Consider the following 20,889-nt stretch of genomic DNA (forward strand, 5'->3'; position numbering starts at 1 on the left):
TCGACAGTATAAAAGAAATATACAATTTGTTTTTTATTTATTCTCCTGTCGACTGCGAAAGGATTCAAATGTATGTATAAGAGGTAGTCTCTTAGACGATAGTTATACCTAAGTTAATTGTGTTTTCATTTTAGGCTCACGTCTAAAATATTCCCGATTTCAACCCTCAAAGGAATTGGGGTAACACCGAACTGCGAAATTCAACTAGGATGTCTGAATGGGAGCTCACTTATAACATTGACTGAAGGAGAATTCCAAGAGCTATACAACGCTAGAGCGGGTATAACTTCGTTCCTGGAGGATCAGTCAATTGCCCCACCTGCCTGGTTTTTCGAGGGGTCTCAAACGAAGCGAGTTGAGTTAACTGAATTTCGAGACATCAAAATTCTAAACGTACGTGAGATGCACCTCGGTAGCGGAGTAAATTACGGTGAACTCTACCCCACAAGAGTTGGGTTTGCCATTTCCAAACCTCTCTGGCGATCTTTCCTAGAGAAATTTGACGAGGTTACAACATTTCTGGAGGAAGCCAAGCGGGTTTATGATAAAATTAAAAAGGAGGTGGTTGGACAGTTATCAGAAACAATCACCAAAACGTGCTCTGGTTGTGAAACTGACCACCCATCCCAAACAAAACACGAGTGCCTAATGTACGACTGGTATACCCGGGTGGAAATGAACTTCACAACAGCCATGAGTAAAATGAGCTACTCCGAGATCACGGATGAATTCGCCTCGAATACATTTCTGGATGAACAGTTCTGCGAATATATGCTTTGTAATATTGCTTGTATCTAAAGAAAATTACTGATGAAATCCGAAGGTGTTACTACACAATAAAATCAATCTATCGTTTTCTAGACTAGTCTCTAAACTAGGTTTTAAAAACTCGAATAAAACGATCGTTTAGAAAAACTTCAAATCGAACTGTTTTGTGGGTTATATATATATTCGATTTGAAGTTTTTCTAAACGATCGTTTTATTCGAGTTTTTAAAACCTAAACGATCGAATTCAGATGAGAACATCTTCACAAAATAGGGTTAATCCTATAGGAAATTCATTTCGCAAATGTTCGATTTCGGTAAAGTTTTTCAACGCTAGATGATCGCTTCTATGGAGATAAAATTAAACTAACTACTTAAACGATGGTTTAGGTTATCAGAAACCGTCATAATATCGAACGTTTAGAAATTGTTATACCAGTGGGTTTTGTATAGGTGAAAATCCGTTTGACTTCGCTCATTTATTCGTTGAAAGTTGAAAGATCCGGTTATGTATCCATTCTATCATACATTTAACGCCATCTTGGCTGGTCCATCCCAGTCCGGTAAGACTCAACTGGTTCCCAAACTAATTGAGTATCAGAATGTAATGTTCTCACCAAAATTTTGTGAGATTCATTGGTATTACGGTGAATGGCAACCGTTTTTTGATAAATTGAAAGGCAAAGTTATTTTCAAGGAGGGGTTACAAAATTTAACTAAATATAACGATAGTAAACCCCGCCTCCTTATAATCGACGATCTAAAGGTGCGTTCTCAAACGAGCGAGAAAGCCATAAAGTCGAGGCGGATCGCGCACGCATGAAGCTGATTTTTGAAACTGATTCTCGCGCCCTCGTTCACATATTTGCGAGAAGATTACTTTTACGCGCTTTTTGCCGATAGATGGAGCTGATTGTCGCAGTCAGCTCGGGTCAAACACGATCAAAAAGTGTTTGATTTTCTCGCCGCTTTTTTTTATCGCAAAACAACACGTGACAATTATTATCCAATAGGAACCACGAAACTAAAAAAGTGGCGCCATAACTGACAGACCCTAAATTTCTAACCTTCTCTAATAAAGATATGGTGCAATTAGTTTAGTTATATCAGAAGCCTATAATTAAACCTCTGGTTATATTTAATATCCGTTCCGTTATGAAATCCATGAAGGAAAAAGCGAAACAATTAAAAGCGGAAGAAAGACAAAAAGAAGTAGAGAAAAAAGAAGCATTAATTGAATCTGTCAGAAACAATAACGTTTTATGGGATAGATTCCTTCCCTCCCACAGGGAAAGAGATACTATAGAAGCCGCGTGGGAGAAGGTTAGCATGGAAACTGGCATGCAGAGTAAGAATCACAGAATAATACACTTGAAATGCCAAATTTTATTTAAAGAATTGGAATTTTTTACTGTAGAGAAAGAGGCAAAAACAACTTGGAAATACTTGAAGGACCAATTTAGAGTAAACTTTCACGCAATTTCTGTAAAGAAATCAGGCCAGGAATATTTAGAAGAAGGAGATATTTCTTTAGTCAAATGGCCCTACTTCAAGCAAATGCTTTTTTTGAAGGACACAGTTGCCAAGAGAGAGTAATTGCAGATAATAACGAAGCTTGTTTAGAGTTACATTACTTTTGAACTTCTTTAGCACCACATCTAATGTAGAGCCAGAGGACGTCTCAAAATTAAATGAAGAAGCTAATGATGCAGCTGCATTCCAGGTATTAATCCCTTAATCCCATTTCGTTTCCCATAATGATTGTATTTTTGGTTGATAAAGATTCTATCAAACCTTGGGCAAGGTTTCATCAATGAAGAAATTGAGGAAGATAATTCGGTGGAAGAGACAGCTACAGCCGGACCCTCAAAATATGTAGAAAAACAAACCACAACGTCAAAAAAACGCAAAATAAGGGAGAGTACCCCACAAACAACAACATTGGACACGGAAATAACAGTTGTTGATGAGTGTGTTTGGACTAACTTTACTAATTTAGGAATTAATATTTTTAAAACTTTGGGACCTCGATTGATTGGATTGAAATAAATTCTAGATTGTTGAAGCAAGCAACTATTCAAGATGACGACGAAGAAAAACTAGGAAAATATCTGGCAGTTTTGATGCGCCGTGTTGGCCCTAAATATAAAAACAAGTGCGAGTTCAAACTGCTTCAAACAGTTTATGAATATATTGAAAAAACTGAAGCAGATAGTTCTGAAAACTAAATTTGTACAGTATGACTAAATTATTTATTTTGTAAAATGATACTTTTATATATCAAATAAAATGATTGAAAACAAATTTATTATTATTTTTTTTTAATTATCACTTCGTGGATTCGTAACCCCAGGCATCTCCCATTGCCAGGGGACTTCTCCCTCCTCACTCCAAAAATAATCGGTATACTTCTGACGTGTTCGTGTCGCTTCTTGGCTAGAATTTCGCGCTGTTGAGCAGGCAATATCGGTAAAACAATTCTCAGGTTCATCATTCCATGAGCCATAACAAAATTTCCCATTTTTATCAACAAAATCAGCGCACCCTGGTGGGCAATATACCCTGTTTTTTTTCTTTTGGCCTGGCTCGATAGCCATCAAAAAGTTGTGAAGCACAACAGTTGCTTTCACAACTCTATCAACGTTGTCTGGATTTAAGGTCATGGTTCGATGGTAAACCTGCCATCTGGCACCTAATAAACCAAAAGCATTTTCACTGCAACGCCTGGCTCTGCTTAACCTATAGTTGAACACTCTTTTCTTCGAGTCTAAATTCCTTCCTGGATATGGTCGGAGAAAATCAGTCCTAAGCTGGAACGCTTCATCACCCAATAATACATGGGGGGCTCGAATGTCACTTCTTGGTAAGGTAGAAGGTCCTGGAATGCCTAGTGTTCCTTTTTCCAGGGCTTGGCCGATTTCTGACGACTTAAATATGCCGCCGTCTGAGCTTGATCCGTAGGCTCCTACATCTACCGCCAAGAATTTGTATGCTGCGTCAACTACAGCCATGAGGACAATAGAATTTGTACCCTTTTGCAACAATAATATTTATAGCAGTTATTAAAAAATTTTAAATGTAAAATTATTTAGAAAAGAAGATCCATACTTTGTAATTATAGTACATTGACCCCGTTTTTGCGGGCTGTTTAATTGCGACATGCTTGCCGTCTACAGCCCCACAACAATTGGGGTATTGCCATTGTCGTCCAAATTGCGTGGCCGCTTCCATCCATATTGCCCTAGTTGGGGTCTTAAGAGAAACACCATTCAGTATTGGTTATCGAGTTTAAAGTATAAACCAAACCATACCGGTAGATACAGTGGTTGTAAAACTTTCCACAAAGCGTCGCAAGTCTCTTTAATGACATAGTGAGATGTCGATTTGCCAATTCTAAAGCCATAGGCAGTGCTCATAAAGCTATCACCAGTGGCTAAAAACCTAGGAAACGCGAAATTAGATATCAAATCTTAAAAATATATATTCTTTGAATTGAAAAGATTACCTTAATGTAATAGCTAAACGATGAGCTGGTGAAAGCGGTTCTCTAGAACGAGGGTACTTTTTAAGGGAACTTGCTAGCATTAAAACCAGCTTATCAAAAACGTCCGGCGTCATTCTCATAAAGTTGTGGAAATAAGAATGGTCACAAATCCTCATAGTATTTAGCTATGAATAGGTCATACATTTTTTCAAACTTAAAAACAGGATTAACATAGCTTGTGTTCTTGTTAAGCCTTGGCTTTTACGTACCAGAGTATGAAAATATCCTTCAATTTTCCTATTTTGCCAAATCGGATGCACCCACCATCGGCGATCTTGTCTTCTCTTTCGTTTTACATTTTTTTCGAGCTCTTGTTTCTTTCTCAGTAGGATTTTTTTTTTCAACAGCAAAAGAACCACACGTCTATTTTTTACAATCGCCATCTTTGTCGATCCGTCAAGATGCGCATGCGCGAAACGCGGGATTTTAATTTTTCTCGCCGTTTATGTGAACGCCCGAGCGAGAAGATCACGATGATGTTGAAAGCGGAAGCTGAATTCAAAATCAGCCCGCGAGAATAGGTTTCTAACTTCAGCCTAAGCTTCACGCGTAATCTTCATATTCTCGCTCGTTTGTGAACGTACCTTGATGGATGAAAACAAGGGGCAGATCGGTCCCCTATTTACTAAAGGTAGTCATCACAGAAATCTGAGCGTAATTTTCATCACTCAAAACTTATTTCACCAATCTAAAGACTCTCGAGATATTTCTTTGAATGCACACTATATCATACTCATAAAGTCACCTCGCGATAAACAAGAATTGAGTACAATTGCCAGACAGATGTTCCCTGAAAACTGGCGTTTCGTAGTCGACGCATATCGAGACGCTACGAGTAGCCCCTTCGGTTATCTACTACTTGATATGAATCAACGATGTCCGGAGAACCAACGAGTTAGAACCGGGGTATTTCCACACAAGTCAAGCGTCGTGTACATCCCAAGGGTATACATTAGAAAGCCACGCCAACGATGCGGCATTCTACAAGAATGACTTACGCTGTTCGCTCACAAAGAGATTTGCTCTCTGTCTTAGCTAAATCGAAACGTGGTCAGAGGCGGGTTTTACTGAAAAGTGCCAAGAAATCATTAATCGACGCCATATCAGAGTGTATACATAATACATTACAAGGAAAAGTAAAATTAAACGAGTCTCAAAAAGCTCGGTTGGCTAAACATTCTGGGAAACTAAGAAAAATTGCCAGTAGAAAACTATCTTGGAAACGTAAACGCGCCATTCTAGTTCAAGACGGGTGTGGATTTTTCTCGTTTCTCTTCCCCCTCGTTTCTACGATTATCAGCGCGATAGCTGGAAATAATTCATAATTATGCAGTACGCCCAAAAAATGTTACTCGTCCCTAGCGAGACGCTCAAAGATGACCCCTACCCCCATCCTCAAAAACAGGTGGTAACAGCTTTAGACGGTGATATGAATTCCATTCTACTTCGAAAGGATTTGGATGATAGTTCAAAATGGCGTCTATACGAACAGACTTTACAGCGGTATACTAATCTACATACTAGAGCTCGGAATCGGATATCCATTATCGTTTGTTATTCACGTTTATGTCTACAAATTATTCGCGGTTAATTTACCCAGATATAAAATATAGTAGCTTCTATTTTATAGGTTCGCCTATGCGGTTGTAGGTTGAAAAATATACTGTTTGCAAGCCCATATCAATCAACTGTATCCATTCGGATAAACGTTGAGTAAGTTACATTACGTATAGATAAGCTTACATATTACGTAATGTGGTAATTTTTCTTAACTGAACATCAAAACTAATTAATGTATAGCGTTCGTTTAAACTAAAACACTGCAAAGCATTAATATAATTGAGATAAGTCTGTTTGCCTATTAAACAATTATGAACCTGGTTTCAACATCTTATGTTAAAATAAAATACAGTACAGTCATAACTTTATGGTACTTGAACTTTGTGTCCTTGTTCATGGTTAGAATCTGAAGTTATAAAGGACGAGTAAAGTACTATTCTCAATTACAGACGTAAGATACTTGTACATGTCCCTAGAAGTCACAATTGTGCAGACAATGCCTCGTTAGTATCTTTTGTGGTTGCTCTTCATTGCTAATTAACAATGTAATTGCGCAAACATCCAGTGAATTTATACATATTTATTTCAAAAAAACATTGTTGGTTGTTCACATTAGTAATGCATTAATAAAAAATACTACATTTCCACCACTATTATATACAAGTGAAATATGAAATTCGGTCTGGTGTCAAAGTAAAACGCTTCTTTGGAATTGGATAAGTGTCACCAGAAAAATGTCCCTCAAAAGCAACTGACGACCCTTTAGTGAAAGAAATTCGCTTCCTATTTTGCTAACCGTTGGGTAAACTTTTTTATTGACCCCTAATGGTACAGCTTGTTATGATATTATTCCACGACAGTACTAACCTTAACCAGGTCTATACCTTCCACCATTCGAGCTTGTCGGTGTGAGGAGGAAGCTGTTCATGCTTGAGAAGCACTGAACCTTTGATTATCCTTCGAGATCTTTCGGATGAACGCTATACAAGTCGTCAATGCCAGCGAAAGCTCCGTGAATATCCATTGTCGACTCTTCACTGCAATCATAGTATTCGTTAAAATCGTTCAGGGTATGAAATTTTGAATTTCTTAACTTAAGAGACAGGTGGCCAGCCTAATATCCCATTTGCTGAGCGCAATAACGTTTCTTGCCCGAGACCCACTGTTTAGTCTGTCTCGGGCCCTCCATATTATGCTATAGCTGATTCTTAATGACGGTCAACCTGTCATGCAGACTCCGTCTAGCGTACTCGTACGGGATGTGGACGAACTGCGCCTGTCCCATTAAACTTGGCCTCTGCGCCCTTTTAGCAAACCTATCGGCTTGCTCATGGCCATGATAACCGCTGTGACCGACACTCAGTACAGCTGAACCCTGTTGCGGGCTGCCAGTCGCGCAAGCAGATCAAGGCAACTGCACACCAGTTGAGAAGTGATCTGACACTGGTTCAGCGCTTCCAAGGGGGGCCTGACTGTCAGAATAAGTTCTTACAGTCCGTCCGGTATAACCTTTATTGACGCAATAGTCCGCGCAATAACAGATCATGGCAATCTCCGCCTGAAACACACTTGCATAGGAGCCCAGACTCTCAGAAAAACCGACCTTTGTGGTTTCGCAGTAGTAACCGGCAGTCCGGCATCAGCGCCAGAATTAGTCTTAAGTGACGGTTCAAGTGCGGCATGCTCCCAAAAGAGGTTGGTATGGCGAAGATCCCAAAGTCTGGGTACCCAACAGCCATTATTGTAGAGCCTGTAGGCCCCCATGACGGCATCCTCCTCAACGAAGAGATGAAGAGGAAGCTTATCAAGGAGTATCTCATAGTGTCATCCTTCTGCTATTATCCCCTTCTGATAAAACTAAGTGGAAAGTGTCAAAAATATGGGGTCTTCACTATTTAGTTACGGATATATGGGCTCCCAAACAATGACCCTTAAAATAAGGAAATAGTCCTACACGTGAAGCAAGACATCATCCTGGCCTTCTGATTTAGAAGAAATACAGCACTTCGATATTACCTTTTGCGCTACAGCGGGCCATTGCAAACTTGTCTTTGTTATAACCGCGCCTTTGCTAGTAGTTATGAAGAGCAGAGTCACGTTTTTCTCCTCTCGCTACAATGTTATTGAACGTTTATTTTGTAGAAATAAATGGATTGCAGTGTACTTGAGTAGGTAAAATGAAGCTAAATGAATGTGTTGCAGTGTGCTTGAGTAGGTAAAATGAAGATAAATGAAAGTGTTGCAGTGTTTTAACATCTTCCAAAGACTTCCATCTCTTCTAAACAAGATGGGCAGGCTAGTACGTATTACCGAAAATGTATGGAGGGGCTGGAATGGCTAAGGGGGCTCTCGATGGTGGAAACATAAGGTGAGTCCTTCTTTTTTAGAAGTGTAGCTCCTCTCCCTAAGTCTGTTTAGCTGTCTCCCGCAGGCTAAAAATGTCATGACTCGTTACAAAAAGCCATGGCAGAAGTGACCTTTAGATTTTTTGAAGTTAAATGCGCTGATTCGCCGCCGTTCGCGTTCATATTCGATTCTCTCAGCCTAGGCAGAGGACCTAGGGTAGAGGGTGGAGAATTATAGCAAACAAGTTTTTTTGGCAGCCAATGAATGAAAATAATATGAGTGGTAAATACGATTTTTACGTCAGGCTATGACGTCACTAGCGTAAATTAAGCCATGCCAGTTTTTTCCAAGATCATTTCACGCCGATTAGGATTTGACCTTAGCCATTCCAACCTCTCCATACATTCCTGTTATTACTGCAAGTTTGAAACTTTTTCTTCTTGTTTAAGGGGCCTATGTTTGGGTGCCCGTATATTTGTAATTAAATATTGTAGGCGCCAGGTTCTAGGACATTTTTCTCTCAGTTTGACCGAACGCAGTAGAAAACTAGTCGGGCCGACACCAAACCTGATCAATCGGCCCGAAAGAATTATCGGACTGTCGGTCTACAATATTTGATGTCCGACCGATTTAGTCGGTAAGGTGTGTTTTGAGTCGTGTATCCGACTTAAGGTGGTTTGAAGACGTTTACCGACAATTAACCGATTCGGACAACTAACCGCCTGCACCGACAAAAAACCAACTACAAAACGGATAGAAAATGCTACTAGGGAAAGAACACACCTTACAATTAGCTCAAGAAGCATGATCAAGAGATATGAGATCCTGATAAACAGCGACATTGAAGGCGCTTTTGCAGAAACGCGGTTGGGTACAAACAAAACAACCCTCAAAACGGATACCACGAAAACGGAAAAACAGGTGAAGATAATATGCGGGCTGTTGAAAAAAACTGCCATATTTGCAGTCTGACGTCTTTTTTTTAAACCTGTTTATGCACATGGACATGGACTTCTCCTGTATATAAAAGTACGATTTCTATTCATCTATAGCTATTAGCTATTGCAACTCAGCATTGATAATCGCGATCAGTATAATATTTGGGATGTTTCTTCTCAACGTGGTATTTTAAGTTCCCTGTCCTTAAGTTGGTCTTGGATCCTTGGGTATACGACGCACTTTCGTAAGAAATAGTTACTATTTTTGCACATAATATACAACAAATAAGATGTTGGTACTTACTTATCACAGTACAGTCATTTTGCAAATTCTTTTTCCATGGTGAGACTCTCGAAATGAGATGTTGAAATGCCGCCAACAGTCATTTCACGTTTGTGCAACGTCAGGTTGCGACGATTCGGGTAAACCGAATACTGAAGAACAACCTGTAGCCATTAACCAAGGTCTACATGCACTAATATTCCGAAACACTAGCACCACCCACTCGAGTGACCCGCCAGATAATTATAAACTGACAGATGAAAATCCCTGTTAATGCATCAGCTTGCAGATAACGGATTAAGAAACGGTTATAAATGGATAACTACAAAGCATTAACTTAACTCTGAATAAAAAATAGTATTGCAAAATCGGATTAGATAAGGTTATTGGTTTTTTATCAAATTATATACACCTACTTTAATTGCAGATTAAACTATCCGGTAACAATATTATTTGTAAATAAAGAAACGTATTTAATTGACTTTCAAAATTATTATTTAATTATTTTATCTGTTAATTAATGTTCTTAAAACGTACGCAAAAGATTATGTCAACTCCTTTACGAATCCAAAATTACGCTACGTAATCATGAACGGATAAATTTAAACATTTACGGTTTTGGTTTCGAATAAGGTTTTTAGAAATATAGATAAGCTTAAATTATTTGAATGGATAGATCTGATTGATATTCAAGAGATCGTACCTAAGCAACAAAAGTTATACAAATTCCGAGCTCTACTACATACTATAGCCAAACAACCGAAACATATATTGCTGGAGAACAACCCTAGATCGACTTCAAACGTGGCTTGGATGGATGATATTCCGCTTAAGTATATAGCCCGTGTTCAGAAGTTAGTGGATCAGATTGAAAATATCCCCGGACAGCTTAGGTGGTTAGCCAACGGAGAAGTAGTTGTTAATAATTCTGTAGTCCCAGGATCGGATATTAGGGATATCGTTTTAGAATTTGTCAGACCTACGTCGCACTCTAACACTAAACCGAGAGGATTTTACGCCGTATCGAACTTGTTAGCTCAACACCTACCACTAGAACTCCAACCATCGAATCGATCATCACCGGCATTAAAGACTAGGTTACGCTCCACAAATAAACCGCTATCTACTATCTCCGAGCCTCCAACTAAGAAAAAGACTATGGTGAAAAAGATTAAAAAGGTTGGATCGATAGGAATCCCATGGCGCCCCTACAAAATGTCCCCGAAATCCTAGAAGGCATTTATTTTAACCCATCTCACGAAGCTAGTTTTGGAGGGGTAGAAAAGTTATACCTAGCAGCGAAACCCTCGGGGGTCTCCAGACGACAAGTGGTCGATTGGTTAAAGGGTAGGGATTCCTATACTTTACACAAAAAGGTTTTTAGAAAGTTTAAACGTAACAAGGTTATGGTTCACCATATAGACGAGCAATTCCAGGCGGATTTAAATGATATGCGGACCTTAGCTAAATATAACGATGGTTATAATTATATTTTAACAGTGATTGATTGTTTCAGTAGGAAGGCGTAGGCAATACCCATGAAAACAAAAACTGGGGTGGAGATGGTATCCGCGTTCAAGTCAATATTTAAGGATGCACTATCATCGAAGTTACAGATGGATAAAGGGACAGAGTTTAAGAATAAGCTTTTTCAGGATTATTTAAAGGAGAAAGGGGTAGCATTTTTCACTACCGAGAACGATGATATAAAGGCTAATGTATAGGTACTTTACGCATAACAATACCAAGAGGTATATGGATGTATTGTCGGCTTTGGTTCAGGCGTATAATAATTCCTTCCACTCAACCATAAAAATGGCTCCCTCCGAGGTTACGGAAACTAACGCACATCAAGTTTTTGACACTATCTACGGAAAATACCTCAGACAGAAAGTCGCAGGTATTAATACGATAGATTTGAAAGTCGGGGACTACGTTAGAATTTCTCGTAACAAGATGGTTTTCGAGAAAGGGTATGAACATAACTTTACAATGGAAGTTTTTAAGATTATAGGGAAAATAGACAGATACCCTCCTGTATTCAGATTGGAGGATTTAGATGAACATCCTATAAAAGGCGTGTTTTATGCTAGAGAGCTCCAGTCGAAAGATAAACCCGTAACGAACAGGATCGAGAAGGTTTTACGTCGACGTACTCGAAACAAACAAAAGGAGATTTTTGTAAAGTGGTTAGGATAACTATCAAAATGTTTACAATTGGAGGGGGGATTGGGAGGTTGCTCTAGTTGAGATAATATATCCAGTATCCTTTCATAATGTTAAGGTAGGCGAAGGTTACATGGAGTTAGCGGTTACTGAAATATCTCCTAAAAAACCGACGGTTCATCTTCAAGCTACCGATCGTAGTTCCAGAGCTGTTTTTAAGAATTGTGGCGTAGTGAATCATGTTGATACCGTAAAAAAATCCACACCCATAGGGGATATATTCACCATACCCGGCGCCTATTATATCAGTTTAAGCGTGCTATTGAAACAGCTGTACCGCAGTCTCGAGTCGTGGGAATACGCATCACGGTTTTCCTTTATCAGCGACCCCCTCACCAATCACGTGGTTGTATTTGCAAGACAAAACGCGTCGATAGTCTTTTCCAAGTTCCTATCTAAACTCCTCGGTTACAACTAGGATCTTATGCCCCTTAGTTGCCCTCCCGATCAATCCGAGATAAATTTAAGAAGCGACGTACCCGCCAGATTAAATTACTTCATACCGGATCAGCTATTTGTCTATTCCGATATAGTAAGCAATGAGCTGGTAGGCGATACGATAGCGCCAATACTTCGAATGGCTCTATAGTCACTAAAACGTTCGATTCACCTCACTATATTAAAGTTGCTAAACGTTATTTCGAGACGTAAGAAATAGATATATGAAGGAGTTTAGGTCAACCTACGGCATTCGAGTTCGGAAAGACAACCTGTAAACTACATTTTAGACCCTGCCCAAACCAGACGTCTTAGGTCATCGTTGCGAGTACCGGTCGTATTACCTTGACCAGGTGTGTGAAAGAGTTTCGAGCGTTTATTCTGGTAGACCACACCAAAAAGGCCACGGGGTAGGGCTTGTTTAGATGGGCCAGACCGTTATTAGTTATTCGCTAATGTCTAGGCGTTAAAGCCGCTACGACGGGGTATAAAATATTTGGTGATGTAGCCGAAGGACAGAATATAAAATCGGCTGCCAAGCGTCGATTTAACGAGACTATGGACAATATCGTCAACCCTCAGAAAGGGTCGGGCGTTATAAAGAGCCTCAAGCTGAAAAGACTATCAGTTACTCTTAAGGGAGGAAAGAAGAAACCACGCGACATTTTCTCACGATAAAATGCTCTCTGTTCAAGCCCTGAAGAGTGAACTCGATATTTTTGCTCCAACACCTACCCAGACAAGTATAGAACACGGACAATGGACCTGGTATAAACCCTATCGGCACTCAATGACAGCTCTACCGTCGAATACCACATCCCCGGGAACAGGGATCATATCATGGATTTAGCGCAAACTATGCATTACACCAGACTAAGTGTGACAAAAGATGATGGTGGGATTCTACCAGACGACGCTGTGGTAGCTCTCGTAAATAACGCAGCTCACTTTTTATAGCGAACTTGTGAAATCTATTTTGGCTCCACCCTCGTAACACCAGCGCCAAACGATTAATCATATCGTGCCTACATCGAATCACTCCCTAAACTATGGCCCAGCCGCTAAAGGCACTCATTTGTCCTGTGCTGGATGGGTTAAAGACGGTGCCGGAAAGATGGACGATCTAACCGGTAGTGGTTTTCTCGTTGGAAAGAAAGCCGTCGAAAAATCTGTGGATATCGAATTTTACTGCCTCGTTTTTTGCGACATATTTAATATACCAGAATATCTGGTGAATGCCGTTGATGTTAAAATGAACTTCTTGAGAAACAAAGACGAATTTGTGCTGATGTTTAAAGAGACCGCGACCCTCGCTGGTTGTAAAATAATGCATAGAGAAGATGGGATAAATGTACGTAAGGTTAAACTTGCACCTAAAATATTATTGACGTATGAATCTGCTCTCGCTAGAGGTGCTGCTCAGTATAACTTTACGCGAACAGAGATTCAAACTAAAACTTTGTCAGCGTACACGCAGAGTCAGAGTTTCGACAATATTTATCTAGGCGCACTCCCTTCTCGCGTCATAATCGGTCTAGTTTCCAACAAGGCGTTCAAGGGTAGCTACACCCATAACCCCTTTAACTTTAAAAATTACAACTTAAATCATTTAGCTTTGTATGTGGATAACGACCAGATACATTCTAAAGCTTTAGCTCCGAATTTTACTAAAAGCTTGTTTATGAGAGAGTACCACACGTTGATTTCAGGGTGTAATATTCATTATAAGGACGACGGTAACGATATATCCCCCTTCGAGTACGCTAATGGGTACACCTTATATCCCTTCGATTTAACCCCTGATATTTCGGCTAGTGATTCCAACTTCTGGAATATTGTTAAACAAGGTCAATTACGATTAGATCTGGGTTTTGGAACCGCCTTACCCGAAGCCGTTGTTTGTATCGTTTCAAAGCTTGATTCAAATTGATAAAAATAGAAACGTGATTGTCGATTATTAATGTCAGCAACAAATACAGTAGATTTAAAACCTCGAGTTTTTTAGGCGTTTTTGCTTCGGATAGGCTCCCTCATAAGGTTTCCAAATATTCAATGTCTCTAATCATAAACTTTGACCAGCACCATAGAAGGGGGTCGCACTGGGTTTCCATCTATATAGACGCCCTACGTGTCGGTTACTATTTCGATAGCTTTGGCTTGTCACCATATTTTATACCTAGTAGAAGATTGTTTTTATTTGAACATTGTAAGAAATGGTCGTGTTGGAGGAGACAACTACAAAGTCTCGACAGTAAAGCTTGTGGACAATACAGCGCCTTGTATATTATACATAGGAGTGGGAGGAAAAGTACAAAAAGCTTTTTGGGTAGGTTTTCCCGGAGCCAACGCCAAAATGATCTAAAGATCGCGAAGCTCTTCAATAATCATATAATAAGACTGAAAAGGAGTATGAATCATATCTAAAAGTGTATAAATTTAAGGAAATGTTTTTCAAAAAAAAGTTTATTTTTCGAATTTCGTTTTCATCTTCTAACTCTAGAGCTCAACATTTTCTATTAAATGTGTCGATGAAATGGTGTACGTAAGCGAGTGTTTTAATTCCGCCTGGAAGGATGTATTTCTTGTTGCCGCAAGCCGATAAGGCCTTCTTGGTTTGTCTGACGGTGTACAGATCACGATGAACGCTAACAATCCTTTTCATGACGCATGTTGTCTCCTTTGCACCGAATAAACATTCGCGATAATCCGAATGATGGATGTCCTGCTTCACAACGCGACGACTGACCCCCTTCGCCGTATTCTTCCCTCCAGATCCAGAAAGAATGGAATAGAGCTTTGGTCTGAGCCCTACAAACTCTAGAGTGTAAAGGTTAATTTCAATTAACATCAGCAATGAACCTAATAGTACCCTTTATTGGAACTCCGTCCATTTCGTCTTTCATCTTGCCGAACACTTTTTTATTGGCATCACTGAAAAGGGGGTGTGATATAGGGTATCCAGAGAAATAAAACTGATCCCCGTGCTCCTTAAAGTCAGCGTACAGATCCCCGGTTTTGATATTGTACATGAGACTAGCTCTGAATGAAAGTCTAAGTTAACGTATGGGCAAAAGTGAATAGACTACGTCAGAAAGTCAAGAAATAGAAGTTTTTGTTGCCTTAACCCGTGGTTTTAAAGAAAATTCTGAAGCAGACGATGCTTATATGAGAAAGTAAACCGTTATTGGTTGTATTTAAATTTCCCTCTTTTCCGTGCAGCCAATGAAACCTAAACAAAATTACATCACTGAAAGTAGTTTTCTACTCCCCTATCGAGTGTTTGTTACATGGCCGCCGACCCACCGCCGTACTTTTCGCTTAACTAGAAATCGGAATAGTTAAACAATTTTAATTAGAAATGCCACGGAAAAAAATTAGTAGGCGCGAAAAATCAATTCACGCAATGCGATTTTACGTTAAAAGAGACTTCTTTCAAATCCACTCAAGTTAAAAGTGAAGATTTGGGTCTGTTAACAGCTAAGCCTTGTACATTTGTGCTTCAAACGCAAACTTCACAAATACACCCACACCTGGCCCTTGAAGATAAAAGAAGAAATAGTGATATTCTTAAAGAAACAGTGGCTATTGTGGCTTTAAAAGATGCACAGAGCCAGACCGATTTATCGTGTTCTGACAAAAGCATATTAAATCTAAGTGTGCCTGGGGAAATACTTCAAATTTCAAGTGATAATGACAATGAAGCTTCCACGCAACCTCCTTTCGATCCTGGTGTTTTGAAACGAAAGTTAAGGCGCAATGAGCAGGATAATATCCATGATGAGCCTGAACCAATGGCTAAACGCGTAAAATTAACGTTTAACACGGCACTTTCAATGCTTTTAGATTTTATTAATAATCTAAATAAAGGTAAGACTTAACGATACCGGGGATATTATGTAACAGAATACAGATAGATATTATTATAACAATTGACTTTTTTTCGTTAAGATAATATCATAATAACCCACAACAATTACAAAACCCAAGATGGGACGGTGGGGCAGATTGAAGTTACAAAAGCCAATGGTTTAATACCTATATCAGATGATCATTATGAAGTTCCTATTCGACTCTTATTTTCTTCTAAAGGGCAAGTTTTAATTTCTACGATATATAAAGCATCAGAAAAATTCACCTATCTAACATCGGTAATTATGTTTGAGCGGATTGCTCCCTAATTAAGAGTTCATACAATTCTGGGAATTTTGAAATTCTCAAATCTTCAGAATAATTGGTTTCTTAAGTCTTGTTACTTTTGTATGAACTTCGAAATCTTATTATTATAGATCATATAATATATTTTACTGTTACTTTAACTTTAATCACAACAGCTTAACAAAATAGATGAAAATGTTGTGATAGATGCTCTAAATAAGCTAAATGACGATCTACTTTTTTGCCCAGGAATTTTAGCGGTATGTATGGTATTGAATTCTAATCATGGTTTATATTTTAACTAATAAGTTTATTTTATTGTTATTAAATAGAAGCTTTGCCAAAATATGCCCACCAAAAATTTGGAAAAGATAAGCTATCCATCAACAAGATTTCAGGCTCTTGGCTGTTTGGTGTGGTTTGAACCGCCGTCTAATGCCCCTAAAGACAGTCTGAAAGATAAAAGCTACCAGTGTGGGAAATGCCGCTATCTTCAAAGGTATATTATGCGTAGGAAAAGAAAGTGCGAGGAAGTATCACCCCGCAAACGCGATCGCAAACAGTCGGTACGGTCCACATGCCGTATAGGTTTTTTATCGTCTCGATCCCGATCCAAGAGGATATGCAACAATAGGAGCTTGCGGTTTTCGTTAAATAAAAAGATTAAACAATTAGAGGGAAAAGTTTTGGAAAACATGATATCGTTAAGTGAAAAACAAGATAATGAAATGAGGCAGCTTGTTACTGAAGTTAATTAATGGAAAAGGAGATCTTGAAGAAATATTTAAAATTGCAAGTTCTAAGAATAAAATGTTGGGATTAGCTCTTCGAAAGGCTTGGAGAACCAACTCCGAAGAAAATGACTTCAGTAAGGATCAAGAGCGCAACAAAAAAGGTTCAACTGCCAACCGGTGGAGTCCCCTAACATATAGAGTGGCTCTAGCGGTATATAGCCGTTCGAAAGCTGCCTATGAAGCATTAGCCTCTTTTTACATTTTAAATCTCCCTAGTGTCTACAGCGTTCAAGATAAAGCTAGAAAAATTCCATGCCAGCAAGGAATAGATCTAAACTATTTGAAAAGCAGGTCTAAAAAATTTGACGACCATGTGGAAAAACTAATCACTAAAACAAGCCACCTAAAGAAGGTTTAATGATATTCGATGAAGTCAAAACTATCGGGAAATTAATGTGGAATTCCAAAAATGACGAATTCATTGGTCGCGCTCTTACACCAGAGGATTTTCCTTCAATGGAAGATTTATTAAAAGAGAAGTTGGGAAAACCAAAATATTACCTCTCCGAGTCAAGAGGAGGCCTACTTATAAACTTATTTACCCAGATATGGAAATGTTTCTTTTTTTATGAACAAAGTTAATTTTATGAAATATTAAAGAGGTATACAAAGCATAGCGAATATACTGTAAATCAGACGACATTTTACATCCAATATGGATATACTTGTACACATTAAAATCATCCGATGGGGGAAAAACGGGAAATGAAGAGATAAAACTTTGGAGGGATCATATTACCTTTACGTGTTTGTAAAGGCCCAATTTTCTACTCCTCAACTGTATACCCTCTATGTTCAAAGCCAGATTCACTACAGGGTTGCCATGTAAACACTATCCTCTCGTTTCACCTTGACGATTTTCTTAATTTGTCAACATGACTGTTAACGTTACATAACACCAAAGCTTATTTGTGGCTACACGAACTGAAAGTAATTGCGCGCCATATAACGCATGAAAACACGAAGCTAGAACCCGATAACGATCAGACCTTTCACTGATCTGCGCTGCCTTCAGCAGAGCTCACCAAAAAAGACAGCGGATTTTTGAAAACGTTAACCGGTGAGCTCTGTCGTCATAGCTTTGCTGAACGCTTTTCTCCGGTCATCGGTGTTTTAAAAATTACGCTAGTGCAATAAAGCGTGCAAGGTACCAAGGCTTAACAAAAATTGTATGATAACATATTTATAGAGATAGATAAAAACAACTTTTATAACTAAAATTAGAAAGACTAACATGTCTCTTAAAATTCTCGCGTGATCAACTGGTTTCACGCCAATTAAATAGGTATAGTCCCATCAGAATCAGCAAGAGCTATTTGTAATAATACCTCCATGTTTTTAGAGCCAAGCTGAGAACTACGCGTTTTACGTCACGTTATCCAAAAACCCGACTATTTTCTTTGGTGACCGCGCTGGCTCAGCGCTGAGCGCTGAGCACCGTGACATCAAAATTCAAAAACAAAATCCCTTTCTTTATGACATTGCTAACAGCGCTGAGCTCTGCTGAACGCGGCCTAGATTTTCACCATGATGCTTTATTCAATTATATAATCTAACCCTGATTATTTAATAGTGTATTTAACTTTCGGCGTACTCTGAACCGTTAATGTCTCTGCATTACAGAAACGAAAACCAAACCCAAGTGTTAACTTTTGGGTTCACTAGGCCTATTGAAAAATAAAAATTCATTTGACCGACATAGTAGCGTTCTTCTTGTCATCAATAACGAAAGGATTATGCTATAAACAGATGTAGTATAGCTTAAGTAATATATAAACATCCATTTCAAATAATAATTATATAAAATATTCCAGGGATATCAAAATGAAACAGAGCTTTAAAGCTACAAAACTACTAAAGGCATCAAAATTACGAAAAATATTTCCATATATTAATTTTACATTATGAGAAAACCAAATATTAAGGTTTTGTAGAATTTCTTTCCACATCAACACAAGGCGAACTGCTAACGCGAAGCACTAGTGTAACAACGGACGGAAACACAGACAAACACATAGACTGCTGTTTTACCCTTTCCGTATTAATTTTGTTTTGAGAGACAAGATTACTTTAAATACTAAAATAAATATAATAAATATAATTATTATAATATATTTTCTTCGTTAGTTGTTCGCCTTATTGAACGTTACATCGTTTTGATAAAGAACAATTAAACATTCTTGAGAGAGTTGACTAATATTGGCGTTTGAAATGAAGCATAGGCCGTTTGCTTCGCCTTACTCAAATAGGTAGTATATAAGGGTGTCGAATCGCAGCTATGGATAAGAACATCGCAATTGCGTGAACCTTGGCGGAAGACCCCGTCAATAGAAGGCTAGACCTTTCTCGTAACCCTAGCCGATCGCCGCGTATGTCTTAACCTTAAGGATGATGGTGGTGTTAGAAGCCAGGTGTGCAGACTGGTGTCCATGTGGGATGGACAAAGAGTAGAAGATGGTGGTGTTTAGAAGCCAGTAAGTACAGACTGGTGTTCATGTGGAATGGACAAAGACGAAAAGGTGGTGGTGTTTAGAAGCCAATAAGTTCAGACTGGTGTCCATGTGGGGTGGACAAATGAACAGAGTTGTTAAACAGGCAATGGAGTAATAGCCTGTAAGTCGAATACAATTTCCGGGACTGTAAATGCGGTCTGGAAATTGAATACACGTTTGCTGCGATTTGCAAACTGCGAACGCGGTCACGTGGGTGTAACAACGGACAGACAGACACACAGACACGTCGAAATTAGAACCTCTCCGTGACATACGACACTCGGAGAGGTAAAAACACGATGAAAGAAACTCTAGAAGCTGAATATATTATTCAAATCCTTTGGCGATCTGTCTCAACCAACTTTGACATCAATGGTCCATATTTTATGCTTGCACAGCCAGCGTGTCATTCATTTATAACAAATGTTATAACAAAAGTGATTTTGGGCATTTCAGAGTGTTGGCCTTGAAACAAATGCCTTAATTTGCGACGGAGTAAGTAACAATATCGCTTCCTTGAGACACAGTTTAGGCTTTAAAAAAAGCGCCTACACATGTTGTCAATCCAGACGGCACCTATGACTTTTCAATAAGGCCGAAATTCCGAAACCCATGTTTACGTGATCGTTGGATTCACTGGGTCACTTGCCCAACGCACCAGTTAAAAAATATGATAAATGCCATCCACCATTCAAAGTCTGATGACTCCAAAAATTTCACTGTTAAAGGGGTTGAATCTGGATGAAAACAAATTGAAGACATGAAGAAGCGAGAAGACGATCGTATGGAGAACCATGAGTTAACACAAGTGAAAGGACTAACCCAAGCACATATCGACAGGGACCCTTGGACCAATTTAAATGTATCTCCAGCTCTGATTATGCAAAGAATGCTTGTATTGGGAGAGTTGTATAACTACGCTAACCCTCTATACGAAAAAAACCCTAAAGATGAGAAGGAAGTCATGGCTGCGTACGACTATTTATTTGCCTGTCACAAATTATTTGAAGAAGGATTACTTTCTCACAAGAAGGTTTCTTCCTTGGATTCTGAACAAATAAAGTCTATGTTGGAAGGGCTCAACTATTTTGAGAATTGGGCAACGGAAGGCTTGAAAATGGGAATACTCTCACTGATGGACAGTTTCTTGCATGGCAAACGTGGGAATTGTTACGAATCACCGTTTATGGATTTATTGGTTTCATTGAAGACTACCTTCAAAGACATCCAACCCAATATATTTATCCTGTAAAAGTCAATGGTTCCGCGGTTGAAACCGTTTTAAGTCAAATGAAATACATCACCGGAGGAAAACTAACTAGCTTAAACTACCAAAGTGGCATGAGA

The 20,889-nt window shown here is 38.9% G+C and overlaps 2 protein-coding genes across 2 annotated transcripts; both read left to right on the top strand.

Annotated features, from left to right (window-relative positions):
- Positions 1–1,825: 1,825 nt before the first annotated feature.
- Positions 1,826–3,147, top strand: LOC149681292 (uncharacterized). Its single transcript, XM_089834458.1, has 5 exons — positions 1,826–2,114; positions 2,184–2,358; positions 2,417–2,489; positions 2,549–2,736; positions 2,823–3,147. Exons 1-5 carry the CDS (start codon positions 1,922–1,924, stop codon positions 2,992–2,994), a joined length of 801 nt encoding a protein of 266 aa, XP_089690584.1. The 5' UTR covers positions 1,826–1,921; the 3' UTR covers positions 2,995–3,147.
- A 9,794-nt stretch (positions 3,148–12,941) lies between these two features.
- Positions 12,942–14,031, top strand: LOC149681293 (uncharacterized protein F54H12.2-like). The gene is made up of 2 exons (XM_089834511.1): positions 12,942–13,031; positions 13,102–14,031. Exons 1-2 carry the CDS (start codon positions 12,942–12,944, stop codon positions 14,029–14,031), a joined length of 1,020 nt encoding a protein of 339 aa, XP_089690637.1.
- Positions 14,032–20,889: the final 6,858 nt, after the last annotated feature.

The sequence above is a fragment of the Phalangium opilio genome, unplaced genomic scaffold (assembly GCF_054372755.1).
Source record: "Phalangium opilio isolate 3A_F unplaced genomic scaffold, DU_Popi_V2 ptg000039l_1, whole genome shotgun sequence".
Taxonomy (NCBI): Eukaryota; Metazoa; Arthropoda; class Arachnida; order Opiliones; family Phalangiidae; genus Phalangium; species Phalangium opilio.

Bases quoted from the DNA above. Each gene is read 5' to 3' on its own strand.
- LOC149681292 (XM_089834458.1), top strand. From the start codon at position 1,922: ATGAAATCCATGAAGGAAAAAGCGAAACAATTAAAAGCGGAAGAAAGA. The intron at 2,115-2,183 runs GTAAGAATCACA...TTTTTACTGTAG, and splicing joins CATGGAAACTGGCATGCAGA to AGAAAGAGGCAAAAACAACT. The intron at 2,737-2,822 runs GTGTGTTTGGAC...AATAAATTCTAG, and splicing joins GAAATAACAGTTGTTGATGA to ATTGTTGAAGCAAGCAACTA.
- LOC149681293 (XM_089834511.1), top strand. From the start codon at position 12,942: ATGGATTTAGCGCAAACTATGCATTACACCAGACTAAGTGTGACAAAA. The intron at 13,032-13,101 runs GTAAATAACGCA...TCGTAACACCAG, and splicing joins ACGACGCTGTGGTAGCTCTC to CGCCAAACGATTAATCATAT.